Below are 19,876 nucleotides of genomic sequence, written 5' to 3'. Positions count from 1 at the left end.
AAATGCAGTAAGTTTGGAATCAGTGGCGTTCACAAGTTGTGAACCTCACAGTATGCGAATATATAGGCGCGTTACATTCATGGTGCTCCGACAAATTAGGCGGTTTCGTTTATCTTATATCGTCAAGGATATTTCCGTGGTCACAATTTAACCACTTGTCTCGAAGCCCAGATTATATCCGCAAACAAGAAGAGTTCGAAAAAAACACGTTTTATACTGATTTACGTGACAGATTTTTGATCACGTGCATACAAGAAACAAGAGGGGAAAAATATCATCTGCCACAGTGTGTTTGCTAAAATAAATCCTATCTGCCAGCATCGGCAGCTTGAACAGAAGCCACTTCCTTGGCACGTCTTCATCTTGTCGACGAAAGGCAGTAGTTAACATCATACGCCTGCTACAAGGCCACCCCTGACAGTTTTCGCTAGTAAACCTATAGCAGTATAATTCAAACACGACGGGTGCACTCGACCTTTGCTGCAGGGCATCCGGAGTGTTAATTTGTGAGGGTTACTTTAATTGCGCGTCTCACTAGCAGGTGCCAGAAACGTCAATCGTAAATCAAACGGGAGTACGCGGCATAATCTGGCTGCTTCGGAGACGGCGCGCCCACATAACGTCCTTGACAGGTTTATTGCTTCGCGGAGACATAGCGACCCTTCGCCAAGTGCGAACGCACAACGTTAGCTTTCGGTGATCATAATTTTTGCGCACGAAGCGAGCGCGACTGGCGCCCCGAGGAAGAACAAACTGGTTGGAATGGAAGTGCGATAAAAGATGTCCGATCGAAAAGGAAACCACAAAGACCGTTTGTACACGGCGACTGTTCGTAACATTCGTTTTTCAGTATATCGAAGAAGAAGAAAATAAATGGTGCTATGGAGAATTTTCAGTATATCGAGATTTAGACCTCTCGAATAGTTAATTTGGGTCCCGGCAACTAATGGTGGTACGGTGCACCGATGTCTGCGGTAGTGCCAGGTGGAATTGTTTGTTCACATTTTCTGAGCTTTTCTTTCTCCCTATATTACGCCTTTCTAGCCCTTGCAGTTGCGTCGGTAGCGTCCACGGAAACCGAAAGAGCAGCAACGGCTGAAACACTGGGGTGATTGGGACTCATGATTGCTTTATGATGCTGCCTCTTGCTTTGCTTGCCACGTTGTCTCGAGTGCGCCTGAAGGAATACGCACGCCAATAACCTTCGGAGCAGTGGCGTACATAGGAGGTGATGGCGCCCATGGCAAGTTGTTTTACTTGGCGCCACTGATAATGATGATGATGATGATAATGATCATGATGACGATGATCGTTCAGTACGGGATCGGCTGCTTTCCCCGGCTCATGCACTGACACTGATCTCTATGACAATTGCTGGATCGCGCTTCCCCGCACCGAAAATGAGGCCACCGTCGGCCATCTTACGAGATATGCTCTAGCGCTGTCAAGCCTAGACGGTTACCATGGCTACCGTGTGTAGGTCACGTGAAAACAGAGGCAAAGGTCACATGACCGCCGCCTCGACAATGCTTCAGCGGAACTCGTAAGATGGCCAACCGGTGGCTTCAATCGCGCAGTGGGCTCGAAGCGGGAAAGCGCGATCCAGCAATTCTCATTGAGATCAGTGTGCACTGAGCCGTTCTGGACGAACTAGACTCGCTCATGGCTTAGCTTGAAGCTCTGTCAACAGATGGCAGCACTGATTTTTTTAACGATTTTGCTCTCATGTTGTTTATTGCCTAAAACTTAATCTTGAAGGCAACAAATGTAATTTTGGACACAAAAATTAAGCAGTTGAGGGTCAGAAATTTCCCAAAACTAAAAACGGTTACGGGGTTAAGCTTGACTGAACGCATGGTTCCTTAGAAAAAAATTAGTTTTCTTTTCTATTCTTTTATGCAGGCAACATCATGTTCTCAAACTTTCGCGTTCTATAACTACCGCTGGCAAGTCTCAATCCCACGAAGTTCCAGCTTTCTGTGGTGCCTAGTTTATGTGTGCGAGACAGAAGACTGGGCTTCGTTTCCTCTCTCGAACCCTGCAGTTCCGGGACCGACGGAGGACGAAAGTGATCGGGACGGGATCGCAAACAGTGATTGGCGCTCTCCCGACAGTGTGCCCCGGCGGCCCTTTGTCTATCGGAGACTCGGACCGAGAAATGTCGATCCATGTACATACGGCGACGAGGAACGACGACTCTGTCGGCGAATGAGGAAGGAGTGACGGCGCGGCGGCGATCCTGACGGCTCGTAAAGACGAAGCCGCTGGTGCAGCTGACGAATTCACGACGTGTCGAGATGACCGGGGTTGGAACGTCGAGTGCTCGTGCGGCATTCCTCGGACGGTTCCTTGACCTCCCGCGCCGCTTCTGGCATTCGCCGCGTCGATGAAACAGTTTCGGAACTGAAGAGAAGCGAACGAGTGACTCGCGTTTATGCTTTTTTTGTTTTGTTGTTGCGCCTAGTTACGAGAGGGCTTCTAACTGCTCGATCGGATCAGCATGTTTGTAAGCCCGTTTGCAATACGGTGTGCGCGGAATTGGTGAAAGGGTCGAGCTTCTCCAAGTGATGCAAGCGTTTCCAGCTTGTTCCGTCCGCTCTCCTTCTCGCCACGCGACAACTCACGCATGCGCACTAAAATCAATATGCGCGCAAGGTTTGTGCCTTTAAACTGAAATCAGTATGCGCACAAGGTTTCTGCCTTTAAATTAAAAAGTGCCCTCCTTGGTTTGAGTTGCTTCCTCTCTCAATTCTTGGCACTCAGTGTTTTGTGTTTGTCTCGAGCGCACCCTCGCATTCGTCATGACAGTTTCATTGTCCCGGTGATGAGTTTACGGAGAACTTCGTGAAAATGCCAAATTGAACATTTTGTTTTAGGTATAGCGGATCGTTGACGTTTTCGAGCATGGCGTCCGGACTGGTGCCTCACGCGTGCAAGCACGTGCGGCATGTGCGCGAAGCTTTGGCACCCTCGCTATTGCGCGTGCTTGCTCACACGAGCAGGAACATGGCGGAGGCCAGATTCATTGTTTGCAATCGTTGCGTCAAGTAAATAGCATTTTGAAAAACTTTCTCTTTCACGTATGCGGGTACCCGTGGGTCTTTTCACGTGGTCTCATTTGTTTTTGTTTCAGCGTTTTTATTGCGTTGTCCTTCCCAAATGAGTCAAAGGAAAAAAAAAAGTGCACTAGACGTGATGTTTTCAAATACAAATGATATGTCAGGGTATCCCGTCTAGGGCCAACGCTAATGTTATTGTCAGAATCGAACATTTTTTTCCTCACGGTGGGCTGCACCACGATACACCGAGCTTGAGCCGACTTGTTCGCAAGAGCGCTTCGCGTCACATGAGCAGACACTCAGCTGGAAAACACGCTTAGTTGAAGCCCAAGTTTGATTCACAAGCTGTAGATGCGTCCACTCTCAGCATGTGTGGGCGATTTCAACATGAAAGTTTCTCCAATTTCGCTCGGAATACCGGTAGCATAGTAATAAGTTTGCTAGCTTTCTCCCTATGTCAAATTGTCCAAACATGAATGCTTATCATCTTGCAGAAACGTATATTTCATCAGTACTTTTTTATTTTTTTTTATTACCGGTATTTGTAGGTGTGAGTTTTAAGTATAGTAGCCTGAAATACAAAGCGCAAGCGCGGTGTTTTAAAAAGAGCTGTTAGCTTCCTGAGCGCGCAGGCCCATACTTCACCGGTAAAATTTCGAACCGGGAACCTGGAACATCACCCAATGATATTCAGGATAAACTGTTGTTCTTGTTGTTTCCGAATTAGATTGGTACGATAATCACTAATCAAAATAAATATTGCATCAGTAATCAACAACCTGGTCTTTCTTTGTCTTTCTCCTTTTTATATTTCGGTTCTTCAATGGCCGGAGGCATTTTGTCGTATTCCTGTTCTCATTTTCACATATACTTTTTCTTAAATAGGTAATACAAAGTGAACAACAATGGAAGGAAATTATTTATGACAGTATGATACAACACACTTCATTTCGATGTCATCTGAAATTACCTAAATAGCAAGCGTGAAAACAAACGAAGCAGTTGATGGTGTAAGAACAATGTATTGGCATTATGTCTACCTTTCCACGCTAAAATCAAAAGACCATTGCGTTATTGTTTATATTTTTGTAAAGACTGTTGACAATCATAGAGTTATTCCAATAAACGCTAGAGGCTCAGCTGGCGCTAGCGTCTACGGGACTTCCGGTTGCAAATTGAAGCAGACAGCATGCAGTCTACATTTCCAGCATCCCTGTGTATTCCTATGGGAAAACGCGCGTGAATTTTGTCTCTTCGCCGGAAAATAACATGAATACCTTTTGTCATTTCGGTTGTACCGAATAGTATGCACCTTCATTGGTATTGTGAAAGTGTAATTGCTTTAGTTACAGCATTTTTCTCTACCACTGAACGATGTTTAACTTAGCTTTATTTCAAGCCCAAACCTCTGTTTCAAGGGAGGTATGTGAAAACGAGCGAAGATTCCAAGCAAACTAACGATCGAAAGGAATGTAGAGTGTATTAAAGGTTTGCTAGCATTTCGGTGGTGCTTATATATTGCTAATATGCCGGTTCTGTCATTGGATGAAAATGACTCCGTCGTGCATCTTTATGATCGGTTAAAGAAACATTCGAACCCAAAAAATAAAGCACGTGAGCTACGAAAGGTGTCTTTTTATTATTTTCTATGTCGGGCATTTTTTATCGGGCACCTACTCTCTGGCAAAGGTTTGCAAAGATTTGGAGCGTGCGGGTGATGATTTGAACCTGCAGAACAAGCATCTTCGCACATATTGATGAGCAGAAAGAATAAAGCAGTACTTATTTATTGCAAATCGGACTATATTACGTGGCTTTCAATTTATTTTGATCGTCTGCGTGTACAAGGAGTTACTTATCCAGTGTCACTGCGTAGTTCTTGCCGTCTCTCTTGGTTTTCCACATGTCCTTCGATCGTTTGGCACGTATGTCCCCCATGCTGGAAAGCGTCGACGCGGTGTTCGCGTTAACAGTGTCCCACAGAGCACACAAATACACGTACGAAGCGGTTTTAACACCGTTTTTCATACCACAAATTTCAAATGAAAATGCTGTAACTGACCAATTATTTCGTCTGCGTGACTGAGAAATGTTACAGTGTGCCTAGTACGTACAAATTATTCGTGATATTTGCTCTTATAATCGAGCGCAGAGAGAAAATAGACTCGCTTTTCCCCATAGAAATGCATTACCGGAAGTCATTTTTTGACTGCTTGCTGTTTGCTTCAAAATGCAACAGCACACTAGCGCGAGCTGAGCCTGTAGCGTTTATTGTAATAACTCTATGGTGACAATAAATCCCGAGCATTCGCAACTACTCAAGGACTGTCTTTATGCATATCACACCGCCCCCCTCCCTCCCTTCTTCATTCGTTTATCTATATTTTCCCAGAGCTTTGTAGCTTGGAATTTTTGTGGGTTTGTTTGTATTTACTACGAAATAATCAATATATATCTGCAGTTAATCACCCTAGATGTTACGGCATTTTTCAGATTTATATATATCGATATTTTTGGCCTGGTTTAAGGTTTAAAAGCAACGCAGTTTAGTGATATCAGAACTCGCTTTCTCGTGTTTGCTATATACGTCTGGTTGTCTGTTATACGAACTGAAGCAGCTTAGGGATAACTAGCCTTCTTGTACTTACCGCCGTACAGTCATGTCACGCTAATATAGACACGTCCCCCCCACCCACGCACAAACATACACACACACACAAAAAAAAAGCGTACTTGATGTGAGTCGTTTATACGGGGTATTCGCTGGGTGGCCATATTTGAGGACGCTGTCTAGAGCGCATGCTCAGAATGAGCTCACATTAAAAGGTTGCTAAGACAGGCAACCTTGATCGAGTAGAATGCACGTTGCAAAAACAGCTGTGGAAGCTCGCCATGAGCACGCGCTCAGCAGTCGTGCACCATGGCCGCCAGTGAATAGCCTATGAACCCCTTGCAACATCTGTGCGCGGGCGTCGACATAACTGACCTTCAGTTTTAGAGCGCATGCAGCTCTTAGGCACCCGTTTCCGGGTTGAGCGGCACCGACGTCGCCGTCGGCGACGGTGTCGGCGACGGTGTCGGCGTAACCGCGCATTTCATTATGGAACATTCCCCCGCTAAATCTAGCGGGGGAATATTTCCGCTAAACTTGACGGGAAAATATTTCCGGTAAATTTAGCGGGGAAATTTTTTACGTTAAATTTAGCAGGGCAATTTTTCCGCTAAATTTAGCCACAAAATTGTTCCGCTAGTTTCCCGCTAAATTTAGCGGAAACATTTCCCCGCTAAGTTTAGCGGGAAAATGGACGTCACGTGACCTCAACACTGGATTAGTTTCCCCGTTAACTTTAGCGGGGAAAATGATGTCACGACTTCGTGTCACGTCATTCATGAACAAAATCAGCGGCAGGAGGGGAGGAGGAGGAGAAGGCGGGGAGGAGGAGGAGGAGGAGAGAAGGGTACGGAGGAGAAAGAGGGCCATACCTTCCCCTCCGTACCCTCCCCTCCCCCTTCTCAAGAGGTGCACTCTAGTTTCGCATTACAGAGATTTGTAAACGTCTACCATTTTTTGTTTGCTCTTATCCCGTTCACTTCATCATTACCTTAGAGTTAGAAGGCCAGCATATTGCTATCTTAGATTCCATTGTGTCCTTCGCAGCACTGGCCTCTGTGGAGGCTCGTCAACACCCGTTTCTGTGGTTCGCTATCTCGGTAAGACAAGAGAAGGTCAGCAATGGCGGTTGTAATCTGGCTCGTGTGTAAAGCGTCTATACACATTTGCAAGCCTGGCGCCGTGATTGGTGCCCATGCGTGCAAGCACGTGCAACTTGAGCATGAACATAACTTGGGCAAGCTAGCGATTGCACGGTCTTTGTCCGCACCAGGAGAGACATGGCGGCGGCCATTCGCGTCGCTTGCAATCGTCTATAATGGCGAGAAGAAAATGCACGTATTTAACCAACTCGTCCCCGAAAAGTTTCTCTTTATGGCGGGGTATTCATACTAACGGGGATCCTATTAAATAGACACGATTGCACCTCTCTCCCTGGTGTCCTCATCGTTGCAAAGGGGGAGAGGGAACGTCAATGCGCGTTTCAAACGTGCCGAACAACGAATATCTCCGACTGCAATCTGCTGCGAACAGACTCTCATGAACTGCCCGTTTTTTCGCTTGAAAAACCGGGGGGCAGCTCCGCCGCAATACAAGACGCACCGTGCTTCGGTTGCACTTCCCTACTTCGCTTTGGCTTTTTAATGAGAAATTTTAAGCACCGCAGATAGTTTGCGATTGAATTAAAAAAAAAATGATTGAGCGTACGGTACATTTTTGCTGTGCTATCGGGACGGCAAAGAAATACGATGTATGTATTCCCTGTAATATTTTTCTCTTCTTCAGCTTTTTCTCTTCTTCCTTATTTTGTGTGAGGTTTTGCGTTCCTTCCACCTCTCACACGATGGATGTTGACAGCTCTGTCAAAGACGTGCACCCTTGGTGCGAGAAAAATAAGGCTCGCGAAAGCACGCGTTTAACGGTAATGGATATCTGAATATTGATGCACATGGCAGGGCCAGAATTCCTCGCTTTTAGTTACGCCAACCTCGTCCGCTTTGATCATCGAGAATAATGCGCAGAAAAAAGACCCATGTCGAAGCGGTTTATAACTTTGTTGTTTCTTATAAATGATAGATATCTTGTAACAATATTATAATGGTAATTTTTGGGGGCTCATCTACCGTGGAAGGCCTAATGTTAAATGGGTAGTGAATTGAATGGAGACAAGATTCATTCGTAGAAGCGCCCATGCTCGGCGATAAATTTCTCTTTCCTACAGGCCTTCTTCCATACAGTAAAATACCTTGTAATTCGCAGATATCAAAATGCGTCACTCCAAGAGCTACGACGTAGCTAGCTCGACGGGTTATGTGAACAACTGAATCGACAAATTAGTAGAATGATACAGCTTTCAGTATGTTGTTGGTTCGAAACTTGGAGTCAATGCAAGCACGAACTTTAACAAAAGTGAAACGATTTCAACCGAACTGCAAAAAGATAACGGTTTTCTCAGTCTTGATCTAGTTCTCAGCTCTAAGCTAGTTTGTAAAGATACTATCTATCTCGTACGGCAATTTACAACCAGGCATGCCCTACACGGGTGCCTTACTCCGGGAGATCACAACATTGTAAAAACTCCAATTTAGTAAATGAGGGGCATCGGAAAGAGCACAAGGGCAAACTTGAAAGTAAACGTAAAAATAAGTAGACACAATAGTAAGCTGAACGTAGCCAATGAAAGATGACAGAACCCATTCATCTCAGTGGAAAGAAATCGGCGACCCTTGAACAGAAATCGTTGCGTATAGGAATTCAGGCGGTCAACAATGGTCTGGGAGTCGACCTACCTTCTGATCTTGTCCTTGAAGACGAACACGCTCACTTCGGCGTTCTCGGGCACCACGTTGTTGTCGAAGAAGAGTTCGGGTCTGTACTTGGGGAAGTAGAATTGCTGACGGAGCTCGTGCTTGGGCGGAGGGGGCCTTCTGAAGTCCACGGCCACTGTCCCATGTCCCCAGAGAAACAAGGACAGCAGTGCCAGCCACAGCATGGTCCTGGTATCCTGCGCGAACCGGGAGGCCGCAAGAAATGATTATCTATGCACAACACCGAGACCAACGGTATCTCAGTGTGTTCGGCTCACCGTGCTTCGGCTACACAAGAACACGCTGTTTACAAAGAAACCTGCTTTTGCCCACACCAGGTGTGGGCGCCGCGGGTGCGTAGAAACGCGGGCAATGAAGCGCTTGCGCGTGCGCAGTACGCACAGCAGCACCGCAGCAGTGGCGTAGCTATTCGAGTGCTCAGTTGGTGCTTATGGTTCCCAACAAAAATGACCAGATGGAATTTCTGGTTAGCTCCTTGATCGTTCGACAGCTTCCAACGGGCAGTGTTGAACTGCGTTTCCAGACATGCAGCCGTCCGTTTAGTGAAACATCTACCGCACACGCTATAGTCCTTTGCAACTCAAGAAGGTCGCGTGAGGGAAACAAAGGCCGGGGAGGAGGAAGCAGACGAAGTGCTAAAGAGAGGAAGAGGTTTCCCCTTCGGGCCTCTCCAGCGTTCCGTCTGCTTCCTCTTCTCCGGCCTTCCTTTCCTTTGCCCTACCTTCTTGAGTTTCAACGGACTATAGTGAGGCAACGAGACTTATAGAAACTAGAACGAAGAAAGAAAAAGGACAGGACCATTTCTTTCATTACTATTCGCGTTTTTTTTTTTTCTTTACAATAATTACTTAGTAATTTACCAGCACAAAACACCTAGAACAGATCTCTTTCTAGTTGGTTCCCCAACCTATTCATATTTACCGAAATAATCTTATATCGTGGCGACTGCGTTTTGAATCTGTGTGCCCACATTAAAATACGTTATACAAAAAAAAAAAACACGGTACCAATACGTATTTGACTTCACCTTCGTTACCTAAAATGAACTAGAATAAATTTGGTAAGTTTAAGTTAACCACCGTGCATCGCATTCTTGAAGGCTCCAGTCTAGCAGACGCCGCCATGAAACATACGACTAACAGCAACAAAAATTTATTTAGGCAGCAGTAACTCTAGGTTCTCCCGTATCGTAGCAGGTTTTAGTAGTTTTAGTTCCGATTGCCTCTAGTCGGCGGTCGTACCATTTGACCTCCTCGAGGGAACTTTCAACTAGACTCTTGGAGACAGGGAAGTCAGGTGCCGCGTCCTTCCGAGCACTCGTGGCGCATGCAAGCCCTCCTTGGCACGCTCCCACGTTTCGCTTCTTCCTGGCTGGAGGACAACACACGGGCCAAGATTCGCGCCGCGTCTCAGGAGCTCGCAGACTGCATGGTGCGACCCGTTGCGCAACCAGGCGTTCCCAGAGCGGTGCCGGAGCTCTTTATAAACGCTCCCAGCCGCGAAGAGAATTGTAGACAGACGACGACCTCGTGTGCTTCCGCGCCCACATTCCCTCGCGTTCAGGCGCCGCACATAACGGAGTAGTTCAAACGCTCGTTAGTCAGAAAAGCGGGAGCCTTTCTCCATCTTGAAATTCGTGCGAACAGGTATACAGCGAGCGAACATTGCGCTTAGATATAGTTCACCAAGGGCGTACTATAGTTTACCAAGTGCATGAACACTCTCAAGAACTGCTCGTGCGTCTACTTCACCACAGGGCACTCTCAAGCCGTGGTCAGACTGCTCACCCATCATACAAAGGACACGCTGCAGACATGATGAAAAAATTATCTGCGTACATGCCGCGAGCATGTTGGGAGCATGTTTGCTTCGTACATATGTACCATGTCTGAAGACAGTTTCTGTTGGACCGATGTGACCGTCCACACAAGTAAAGAACACGCCTCGGACAGTGCCTGCATTTTGTCTTTTGTATGACGTATTAGCAGTGGGACCTCTGCGTTATAGTCACTACTTACTCCGTTCACTGCTAAGCTAACAAGTGATGGAAGCTAGGTGCTCGTTGCACCAGTGATACTTCTTTCATTCGCAATCGCAACATGGTCACGCGCTTCCGCTTTCAGGCGGAGAGATAGCTAGGGGTCAGCTAATGAAAGGCAGGCTGTTCATTGGTCCATCGAGAGCGTAGCACCCACCGTGCTGTCAGCCTAGAGATGAACGGAGTATAACTGTGATCTACGAGTCGGCGATTTGACACTGCACGTGACGGGATCATATACTAAATAAACGCTATGATCCGTGCCACATCGATGATCGCAGGTGTAGCTTTTACTTGGAAAATTATTTTGGCCTCGTCATTCCCCCAGTTGCTTGTGTAGATCTCGGATATTTTCTTTCCGAGAACCCTGCGGGAAAGCAGGCGCATGGCCATTTTAAAGTGCGGAACGCTTTGCAAAGCCGAAATCGCGAGCCGATTCACCGATTCTTCAAACAACTTCGTTTTGAAGGCCATTAACGTGCCTGTAAAACAGGGGTTTAGACAATGAGTTGATTCCGCTGCCCCCTTCTTGACCGATGGGGAACCTTAAGGAAATCATTTTCGCAGGCCCTATTCCGCCCCGGGTGCGCGCTTTGAAGTTGCAACTTCCAATAGCAATATCGTTATACGAAAACGCGATCAAACTCGATTTGCTATACCAAGGGACAATGCCAATGGTAAGCTTGTCTGCGAGTGGTTTATAAAACCGCATTGTCTACTAGCTTCCCTGGCGGATATTTAAATGAAGCCATTATAGCAGCTTCGCGAAGGGAAATAGAAGATTGTGTCTTCTCTTTCCCTTCGCGTGTCTTTGTCGCAAGTGGCGTCTTGCTGAGCAGTTCGGTGGCACAATACGAACCGACATGATTACCCTGCCTCTTCTCGCATTTGGGAATCGCTCTGCCGCAGGGGCACATCCTTAGGAACATGTATGCACACAAGAAGTTGAGAGCAACCCTGGAGGGAAAACGATATTCCCCGTCCCGCAAGATTGCCTGCCGTAAATCTTTTAGACGAGGCTCCACAACCGCATTTGTTTTTTCCCGCTCTGTTTTTTCCCTTCGTTCCAGAGAACAAATCGCCGAGTCACGTCCAAAGGTTTCTTGGGGTGCTCGGGTTTTCCTGCTGAGAAAGGCCGCGACAACGAAGGGACCGAAACAGGAAAAGAAAAGGAAACGACGGCGGTACTTTGTTCCTACACACGAAGTGCGCAGCCACTTCTTTTGAGGGAACGAAAGGAAAAAAAAGAGGAGTGCCAGAAGGAGGCACTTGCGGCGGGGGACTTTGAAAGGACAACAAACCGACTTTGAAAAGACAAGCCACGCGGAGAATGCCCCCCACCCTTCCCCGGTGTTTGTTGTTGAGCGTTCGATGTCGTCACGTTCGTTGCCGCCGGTATTTGTTTGGCCTTTGGTACGTGCCGCCGGCATGGTCACTGTCGTTTCCCGAGTTTCAAGAAAGTGTTCATATGTTTCGAGGATTGGGAGGTCAGCCACAAAGGAATACTCCCTGTTCCACTGTCGGCGCCCAAGGGTTCGTATTTCAAAGCATTGTGGGTTTAAGGTATTCGTTTGATGCTAATATTGACAGAAGGGAAAACGAATGCCGCGGTCCTTACTTCCGATTCTCGTGGGTGAGGTTCATATGCGTGGTGCGACTACGAGATATTTCGGGAGTATCGCTATGAATAACAAAAAATTCTTTCAGCCGCACTTTCCCCCCAACGAGCATCGGCTGGCAGCATGTGAGGAAGATAATTGGGCAATGCAACAGGTTCACGCACAGTGCGACTGCTACATTTCTGTGTGGTGATGATTCTCGTTTAAGGAAGATGCATATTAGTCATTGCGAATAAACTGTAATAATGTGACTGCTAGGGTGATTCATGATTGTAGTTATATATTGCAGTTAGGACAGTGTACACGTAAAGCAAACCCAAATATTAAATTTTATAATCTGACAACACGGAACGCAAAGATAATAAGCAATAATGAAAATTTCAACGAATACTATGACTAAAGAATATGAATGTATGCAGTCAGTAAACGGCGATATTCCATCATGAGCAAGCGACAAAGAGAAACTAAATTGAGTATAAGGTCGATAGTCGAGTTACTCTATAAATAGTGTACTTTTTCAACGCCCGCGTTTGATGAAAACGTATCAGATTTAATTATTAATGGGCTATACTTAATTATATTTAGGGTTCTGTGTTTTCGGCATATACCGATAATCACCGAAAAATAACACGCAGAGGGTTTTTCCCGACATCGGTAAAACCGAAAAACACCGAATCGAAGCCTGCTATTAAGAAGAAAAGCCGCAGTTTTACGGCAGGAAGCTTGTATAAATAACTTTCCTCGAGCCCAACCCAAGCACCGACGGCACTGAACTGTCCGCGACGCTGCTTCCTCCTGCCGAAATGGTTTCTATGGGCTTTATTTAGTAATAAATAACCCATATAACGTCGTGTTTTCCAGAGTCCGCGAGATGTACCTTTGTTTTTGGCATATGAGCCCCGATAAACCCCGATTTACTGGTATATCGGGGCTCATATGGTAAAAAACCCCGATTCGTGGGTCAGTGTGTATTTGTGATATCACAAATAGACACCGAAAAACACCGAATTCGGATAAAAAATAAAAATAGAAAAATAACCCCCGCATGTGAACAAAAACAAGTACCGAAAACACGGAGCCCTAATTATATTTAAGAAGTTACAACAGCTCCAGCTGAGCTTTTTCGTCCTATATATCAGGGCAGTGTTGAAGCATTCGAAGCGTAAAGATTGCTCCTCTATAGTTCCGTGCTCCCTAACCACGTGCCACCACAACGCGGATACGTTGCCATCTGTTAGCATGGGAAAATACATGGCATTTACGACGCACTTTAAAAGCTTCATTCTGTTCACGCTAGGTGCCGTAAATGTTTTATCTGGTGAAGAGTAAGTGGCTATGCCTATTTTAGGCGATTTGTTCGTTGGTAGCACAGTGCTCACGTCTGCCCAAGGCACAAATGCACGGGAGTAAAGGCCGCTGTTTATTTCTTACCGCGTCCAAATATCACATTAATGATCCGTCACCAAAACGCGTCCGTGCAAAAAAAAGAAAGAAAGAAAAAAGTTGAGGTTGAAAACAAAAAAAAAAAAGTGGTCATTCAGGATTTAATTTGTATTTGTTTTCTATTTCGATTTACGAAAGGAAGCGAATGAGTTTCCGCAGTCGCGGTCTCAGTTTGACGGCATGTCAGTGCTTCTTTAGGCTCGTTCACACTCTGGCAACCGAGTAAGACCGAGAAAGAAAGAACCGGTTTTTAGGCCTCTTGCGACGCCTTAGGACCCGGTGCGCTGCTGAGGAGCTGGTCCTAAGACGTCGTAAGAGGATTAAAAACCGGCCTTGTCTCTTTCGGTCGTAGTCGATTGCAAGAGTGTGAACGAGCTTTTACTCGGTCGCGAGAGTGTGAACGGCGCTTTACAGGCTTTCCGGGTGGGCCAAGTTAACGCCAAAACTACCTGTTTTTATATTCATGAGCGAGGACGCCTTATAAGCTCGTTCTGCGAGAAAAGGACCCAGCCAAACTTCAACAGATTTCAGAACCAATCGTTCAGGCGAAATGAGCCTCCACTAGTTTGATCTGCTGCAACCGAAAGCCTACGTCTAGTTTCGTTTCGCACGACGCCCCACCCTTTACATTCTACTACATTTATCACGCAACCACGTCCCGATCACAAATTATGTTCTACGCGCGTACTGTCGACTCTCGCGCAGGCAGGATATGCACGATGAAATCATCTCACCTGTCACCGCATTGCAGGACCCGTCGATCGCGCGATGACTACGGCATCCAAGCTACTACCTGAATGAAAAACCGCGCGCGGACGGAAATATGCGCACACAGCAGCACACGTTCGCTGCGTGTGAATGAAAACAGGCTGCTGCCCTCCACACGTCTTAACCTTGGTGGCCCGTTCACGACGGGGAGTCCAGCAGCACAGGGGCCAGTGTGCGTCCCCTTTTCCCCGTCTCTCTTTTTCAGCCCCCCTCTCCTTCCGTGTTCTTTTTTTTCTACCAGGAACCGCAGCGGATGGTACGGGCCATCGAAGTCAATCCAATGCCGTTTGAGTATCACGTGACCTCCGGAAGGGGCGCAGCGACACGCGGGACGCCTATAGTCACGTGATCCCATTCACAGCGCTACATTGGCCGAGATGGCTTTTAGGGACCGCCGCGGTCCATCGCATGGGTGAAGCGGAGTGCGGCTTCCAAGGAGTCGTGCCCTTCGCGGGGACAGCCGCGGTGGCCCCCCGTCTCCCCAGAAACTCCCGTGGTCCCCCCATCGCCGGCGAGTCGCATGCCGCGCACAGACCCCACCGCGGGGTCGAAGCCATGAAGAGTGTTGAGGAGGGGAACAGTCTGGTTTCATTCTACTTTTTTGTATTTTTGCTGGAAAGCGCCGCTTTGTGCCGGACTTTGGCTCGACTTCCCCGGCCAAGGAGCAGCGCGTCTTCGGTTATTGGAGGAGCTTCCGGTGTTACGTTACAGCGTTGTCTACAAGAGTGTACCCCGGAGGGCTCCGGAAATCGCATTCGGTGCGTTTTACGTTTTCTGCTTTCAGTTTCTCAACATGAGGCTGCCTGTAGACTATCCATAGACTTCCTAAAGCGCATATTCGAGCCTTGTTCACGATTACGGAAAGTATGAGCGCAGTGATTTGATGTTTTATTTGCGCTACAGCTATACCACCGTTCTAATGTGGCAGTGACACCACGTGAACTGTTTTTAATTCGGACATCTTCAAGCCGAGTCATAGAAACGTCATTAGAAGCTTTCCTCATTCGGCAGCACAGCAATGACTGGAGGCAGTCGACGCTGTGCAGCGCCATTTAAATTTTGAAATGCTGAAAAAGCACGCAGAGCCTTCGTAAACCCATACCGAACATCACAGGTTAAAGTAAACATTATCTTACCTCCTCCTCCTCCTCCTCCTCCTCCTCCTCCTCCTCCTCCCCCCCCCCCCGGCCTCACACACACACACACATTTTTTTTTTTTGCCTGTTGCCATTGGTCGCTACAAAGTGCTGACGGAAATATATTGCTTCAATTCTTACTTTGAGAAAACTTTAGCCAACAAGTGACATCAATGTTTTCACGACTCTGCAGTAGAGCGGTAGTACTGGTTGGTTAACACTGGCCTATTCCACAAGCGTAGAATTGTCCTCGCTTAACACGCTGGCGGATGACTAGCACCCATCGCGTTTAGTTTCCAAGGCTGTCCCAATATTTTAGTCCGAGCAATTTTCGAGCGCGTGGCGTGATGACGAGGAAACGAAAAAGAAACGTAAGGCTGGGTATCTGCATGTGTCTCCTTCCGTCTCTGCGTTTATATCGCTGAGATAAGATTTTCAGATAGCCGTAATAAATGAACCTAAGACGGCGAACAGCCAGCGTATAGGGTCGACTTTTGAACGAAACGAGCTTGAACCCGTTTAACAAAGGAACTGTTGAAACTCGCCGTGTCGGTTCGCTCACCGACCAGATATATAGCTGGACCGCCAATAGTCCTTATTAGTCAGTCCAAATTGTACTAAACAAGTACACAACAGATGGCCTTCCCATTGTAACCGAACTTCGAAAGTATCGCAAACGCGAAGAAAGCTTTTTAGAACTTGCCTTTACATGAATCGGCGTTTCGAGGCAGCAGATATGATGATCGATTGTGTTTGGCAGTAATGGACGGAGACCCTTCTCGAGAAATGAAAGCCGGGAGAAGAAACTTCACTCACACACGTTCAAACTGGATGCCCGGTTCCCTCTCACGTTTCGCAATAGGGGACTCAGAGACCGTCCAGTCACAAAACGTGATTGTTCGGTTCCCGGAATGAATTCGCGGTTTGCGAAGATTGAAGCCACGAAAGTGGCTAGCGAACGGACAAAGAGCTAACCCGCTTTGCAGTTTCGCAGACCAGTTTTCGCTTTCACGCGTCCGGACGAAGCGGCGTGTTCTGCACACCGGTGAGCCACACGACGGACCGCAGCAAACGCTGTACGAGCCATACCAGCCGAGTCAACCGCAAGAATGTATCACATGACTGCACGCCTCGTGCGTCGGGGCGCCCCTCCGAAAAGTCACGCGACACACCCATGGCGTTTGGAATGGTTAAGATGGCTCGAATAGCGTCGTCTGTGACTCACCGCAAGGTGAAACGGAAGCTAGACGAGCCACACACCTGGATGCCCGGTAGACAGGCTACTTTGCCTGTCGGACGCAGACGAGGCGATAATCAGGTGCTCGATTTTGAAGGGATACGGTCCACGCAACGCTAAACGAACGGATCTCCTGACACGTTTCTCGCGCCCTGCCTAGATAATTCCGCTTAGGTTGGTTGATCTGTAGAGGAGCTAATCGGTTCTCCGCAGGACCTGTCGAAGTTGCGGCGCACCCAGTCTCGCGAGAGGTCTTCGAACGAGGAAGTGAGGTCTACATTTCGAAGTTCTACAGAGTCAAAGATGCCGGTCGGATGACGGCGGGTGGAGGTGTTATGTGACGTTGCAAGTCAATAAGGAACAGAAATTGTATACGTATATGAGTTTTGAATTTTTAATGACCTACATATTTATGTAACGACAAGAGATAGACACCCAGGCTGACTTGCTCGGAACATAATTGTACAAAAACATCATGCGAAGGTCTTCACCGTGTGACTTCAGTTGATTTCGCGAGAAGAAAACCAAGCCTAAAATTAAAAAAAAAAAACCAAAGCAAAGTCATAAAGAACACGGTAACAAGAAATAACGAGGGCGCTGGCATTGTTTCCCAATAGAATTACTCGTACCAACCAAAGTTTATCGTCGCTGCGTCGTAAGGCCCGTTCAAGTTCTTTGTGATTCTAAACTTCGTTTCAGCTTCCGTCCGAGCGCAGCCAAAGCTACGTGTGGCGGGAGCCAATCACACGCCGACAATAGGTCACGCGATCTCGCTTCCACTTTTGTATCACTCCGCTGCGCCGCAGGTCCGCCGCGCCGCCCGCGCTCGCCGGGTATTTCGTCTGCTACGGGTGTATCAACGGTATCGTCTGCCACAGGTTTAAAAAGTGCCCTTTCACGTTCTGAAATTTAGTCACAGGGGATGTCAGTACGTAGGCTGGCCGCTGCCGTCTGTGTCCGAGCTTTCCACCTGTTCGGCATTGTTTCGAGATGCAAGTACACATTGCAAGGTGCCCGATGACCCAGCCGTTGATGATTCCTTGTATTGTCAGGATATACCAGGGCCCGAGGAGCAGTCCTTTCCACAAGCTTATCGGCGTTCAATGTGATCCGCAGGTAAAGGGGTGCCCTGATTTCGCCGCGTATCAAGGAATTGTGGTGGCCCGGAAGCTTTTCTTGTTTACAACGCATTCGCAGTACGATGCGGCCGGAGTCTCCTGCCGAATTTAAAAGCAGATATTCATCACGACCGCTCGCGCCTGACGCCAAACGTGCCTTTGCGAAAAGACGTTTTGAAGCGACTCGGTGAGGAAAGTAGTGAAGTACATGATCCGGCCATTATGGGAAAGAAATCACACAGAAAGACCAAGCGCTGCAGCCGTGTTGCCAGCAAATGTACGTGTTTTCACCAAACCACATGCATTTACATATATTAAAAAATACATAAACTTCAGATGTTTAATTCATTTAGTTACAAATCATTCTCAACAACACACGTCTGGAAAATTGTGCAATGTTTACGCACAAGACAGTTATCTAAAGAGAAAAATAATCTTTTGCGGACTACTTTGCGGTGCGTAGGAATGCTCTTCTCGAAGTTGCGAACCGTCCGTCACCCTTTGGCTGCGCTCGGACGGAAGCTGAAACGAAGTATAGATAGTCTATATTTTTGTATCATTGTCTGTGGGTTGTACCGTTGCTTGAACCATACCAACTACAATCTTTTTTTTTAGTCGGCGACCATACTGAATGCATAGGAACCCATATAAATCAACAAAATGCACCAGAAAACAATTTTTTTTTTTTAAGTTTGCTTTTTGGTTAAAGGGAAACTGAAGCGGTTCTGTATTTGAGTAGAAACCCTTAAATTGTCTTTATTTTGCCTCTAGAATTACGAATATCGATATTATTTTTCTATTTTGTGCATGGAGGCTGCAAAAACTAATATTTGAAGTACCCCTGAAATATTATTACTCCTTTTATTACGTAACGCTCCTTAACGGAGCATTATGTAATAAAAGGAGTCTTCGGAATCTCCGTTCTCGCGCATGTTCAGCGCCTATAAAAGCTATGCACGCGCATTCTTGTTATTCGTTCGTTTCAAAGGGTGTCACGGAGAACCAAGACTGACGACACGCGTGTCATCCTAAGACCGAGAGCCAACAGAAAAATAAAAATAAAAACCAAAGACAGCTCGTTAAAAAGTTGTGCTCTCTGTTTTCTCCAATTCTCTTTCTTCCCCGTTTACAAACATCTAAACATTGTATTCCAAAATACATCTCGCCACGCATACTCTTCCTACTTTTGCATTCCATCATTCTCAGTTTGCGCTTGCTCCGTGGACTCCCTCGCAAACAGAGAGCCAGGCACAACTCCGCGAAGTCGTAGTACCGGTAGCTAATGTTTACTTACATGCGCACGGCGTGTAATATGTTCCCGAGGGGCAATTTTTACTGTCTCTACCTCCTCGTCCGAATTAGCCGCAGTCCCGCCACATTGCGTGGCATAGCAGCTTTCGAGGCGCGGGGGCGAAGGACGACCAGCGCACGAAAGCCTCGACCCGCTGATTAGTTGACTCGACAGAGCTGTTCCTGCCGCGTGCGCAGGCCTATACCCCGTTCATCTCGAAGCTGACAGTGCGGTGGGAGCTACGCCCTCGTCGGCCCAATCAACCGCCTGCCTTTCATCACCTGACCCGTTGTCTGCGCGTGGGTTCGGGTGGGAGCTTGGTCAGGTGGCAAAGGAGGGACGTGTGACTGATCCCGGGAACACGTACACCTTCCACCGTAATCTCAGCTTAGGGGTGAACGGAGAATAGCTGCTGGGACTGCGTGGGTGGCGGCGCAGAAGAGCCGCTATGCGTATAGTTGTGCGCGGTGAGTTTATACCAGCTCCTCGTGAAGCACCCGGTGCGGCGGCGTTCTTGGCAATTAACGCGCGTGCGCATCGCCGGCGGCAACTGTCTAGAATTAACCCTATTGGGGAGGAGATCGAACAGTCACGCCTCCAGACGTCGTTTCAGCCCACGATGGACCTCAGCCGTGGCTGCGGGTCTCCGGGACAAATGAGGAGCCAGCTAGAAACCATGTGGTATATCGTGTCGACGTGTGCACCGGTGTTTCGACACGCGCGTACTG

The 19,876-nt window shown here is 47.4% G+C and overlaps 1 protein-coding gene across 3 annotated transcripts in view; it reads right to left on the bottom strand.

Annotated features, from left to right (window-relative positions):
* The window catches only part of LOC8040535 (protein NDNF), a 105,810-nt gene that overhangs the window by 28,282 nt on the left and 57,652 nt on the right, over nt 1-19,876 (bottom strand). For 2 of the 3 annotated variants that reach the window (XM_029994006.3, XM_029994008.4), the window contains exon 2: nt 8,460-8,674. In XM_029994006.3, the coding sequence (XP_029849866.2) occupies nt 8,460-8,662 (203 nt within the window). In that variant the 5' untranslated portion in view covers nt 8,663-8,674. Of the gene's footprint in view, nt 1-8,459; nt 8,675-16,205; nt 16,556-19,876 lie in introns of those variants that run through there. The other variant, XM_029994007.4, reaches the window with a different exon arrangement.

Source organism: Ixodes scapularis, unplaced genomic scaffold, assembly GCF_016920785.2.
Source record: "Ixodes scapularis isolate PalLabHiFi unplaced genomic scaffold, ASM1692078v2 PGA_scaffold3__209_contigs__length_174095766, whole genome shotgun sequence".
Lineage (NCBI taxonomy): Eukaryota > Metazoa > Arthropoda > Arachnida > Ixodida > Ixodidae > Ixodes > Ixodes scapularis.
The sequence above is the reverse complement of the archived record's forward strand: the minus strand, read 5'-3'. Positions and strand labels throughout refer to the sequence as shown.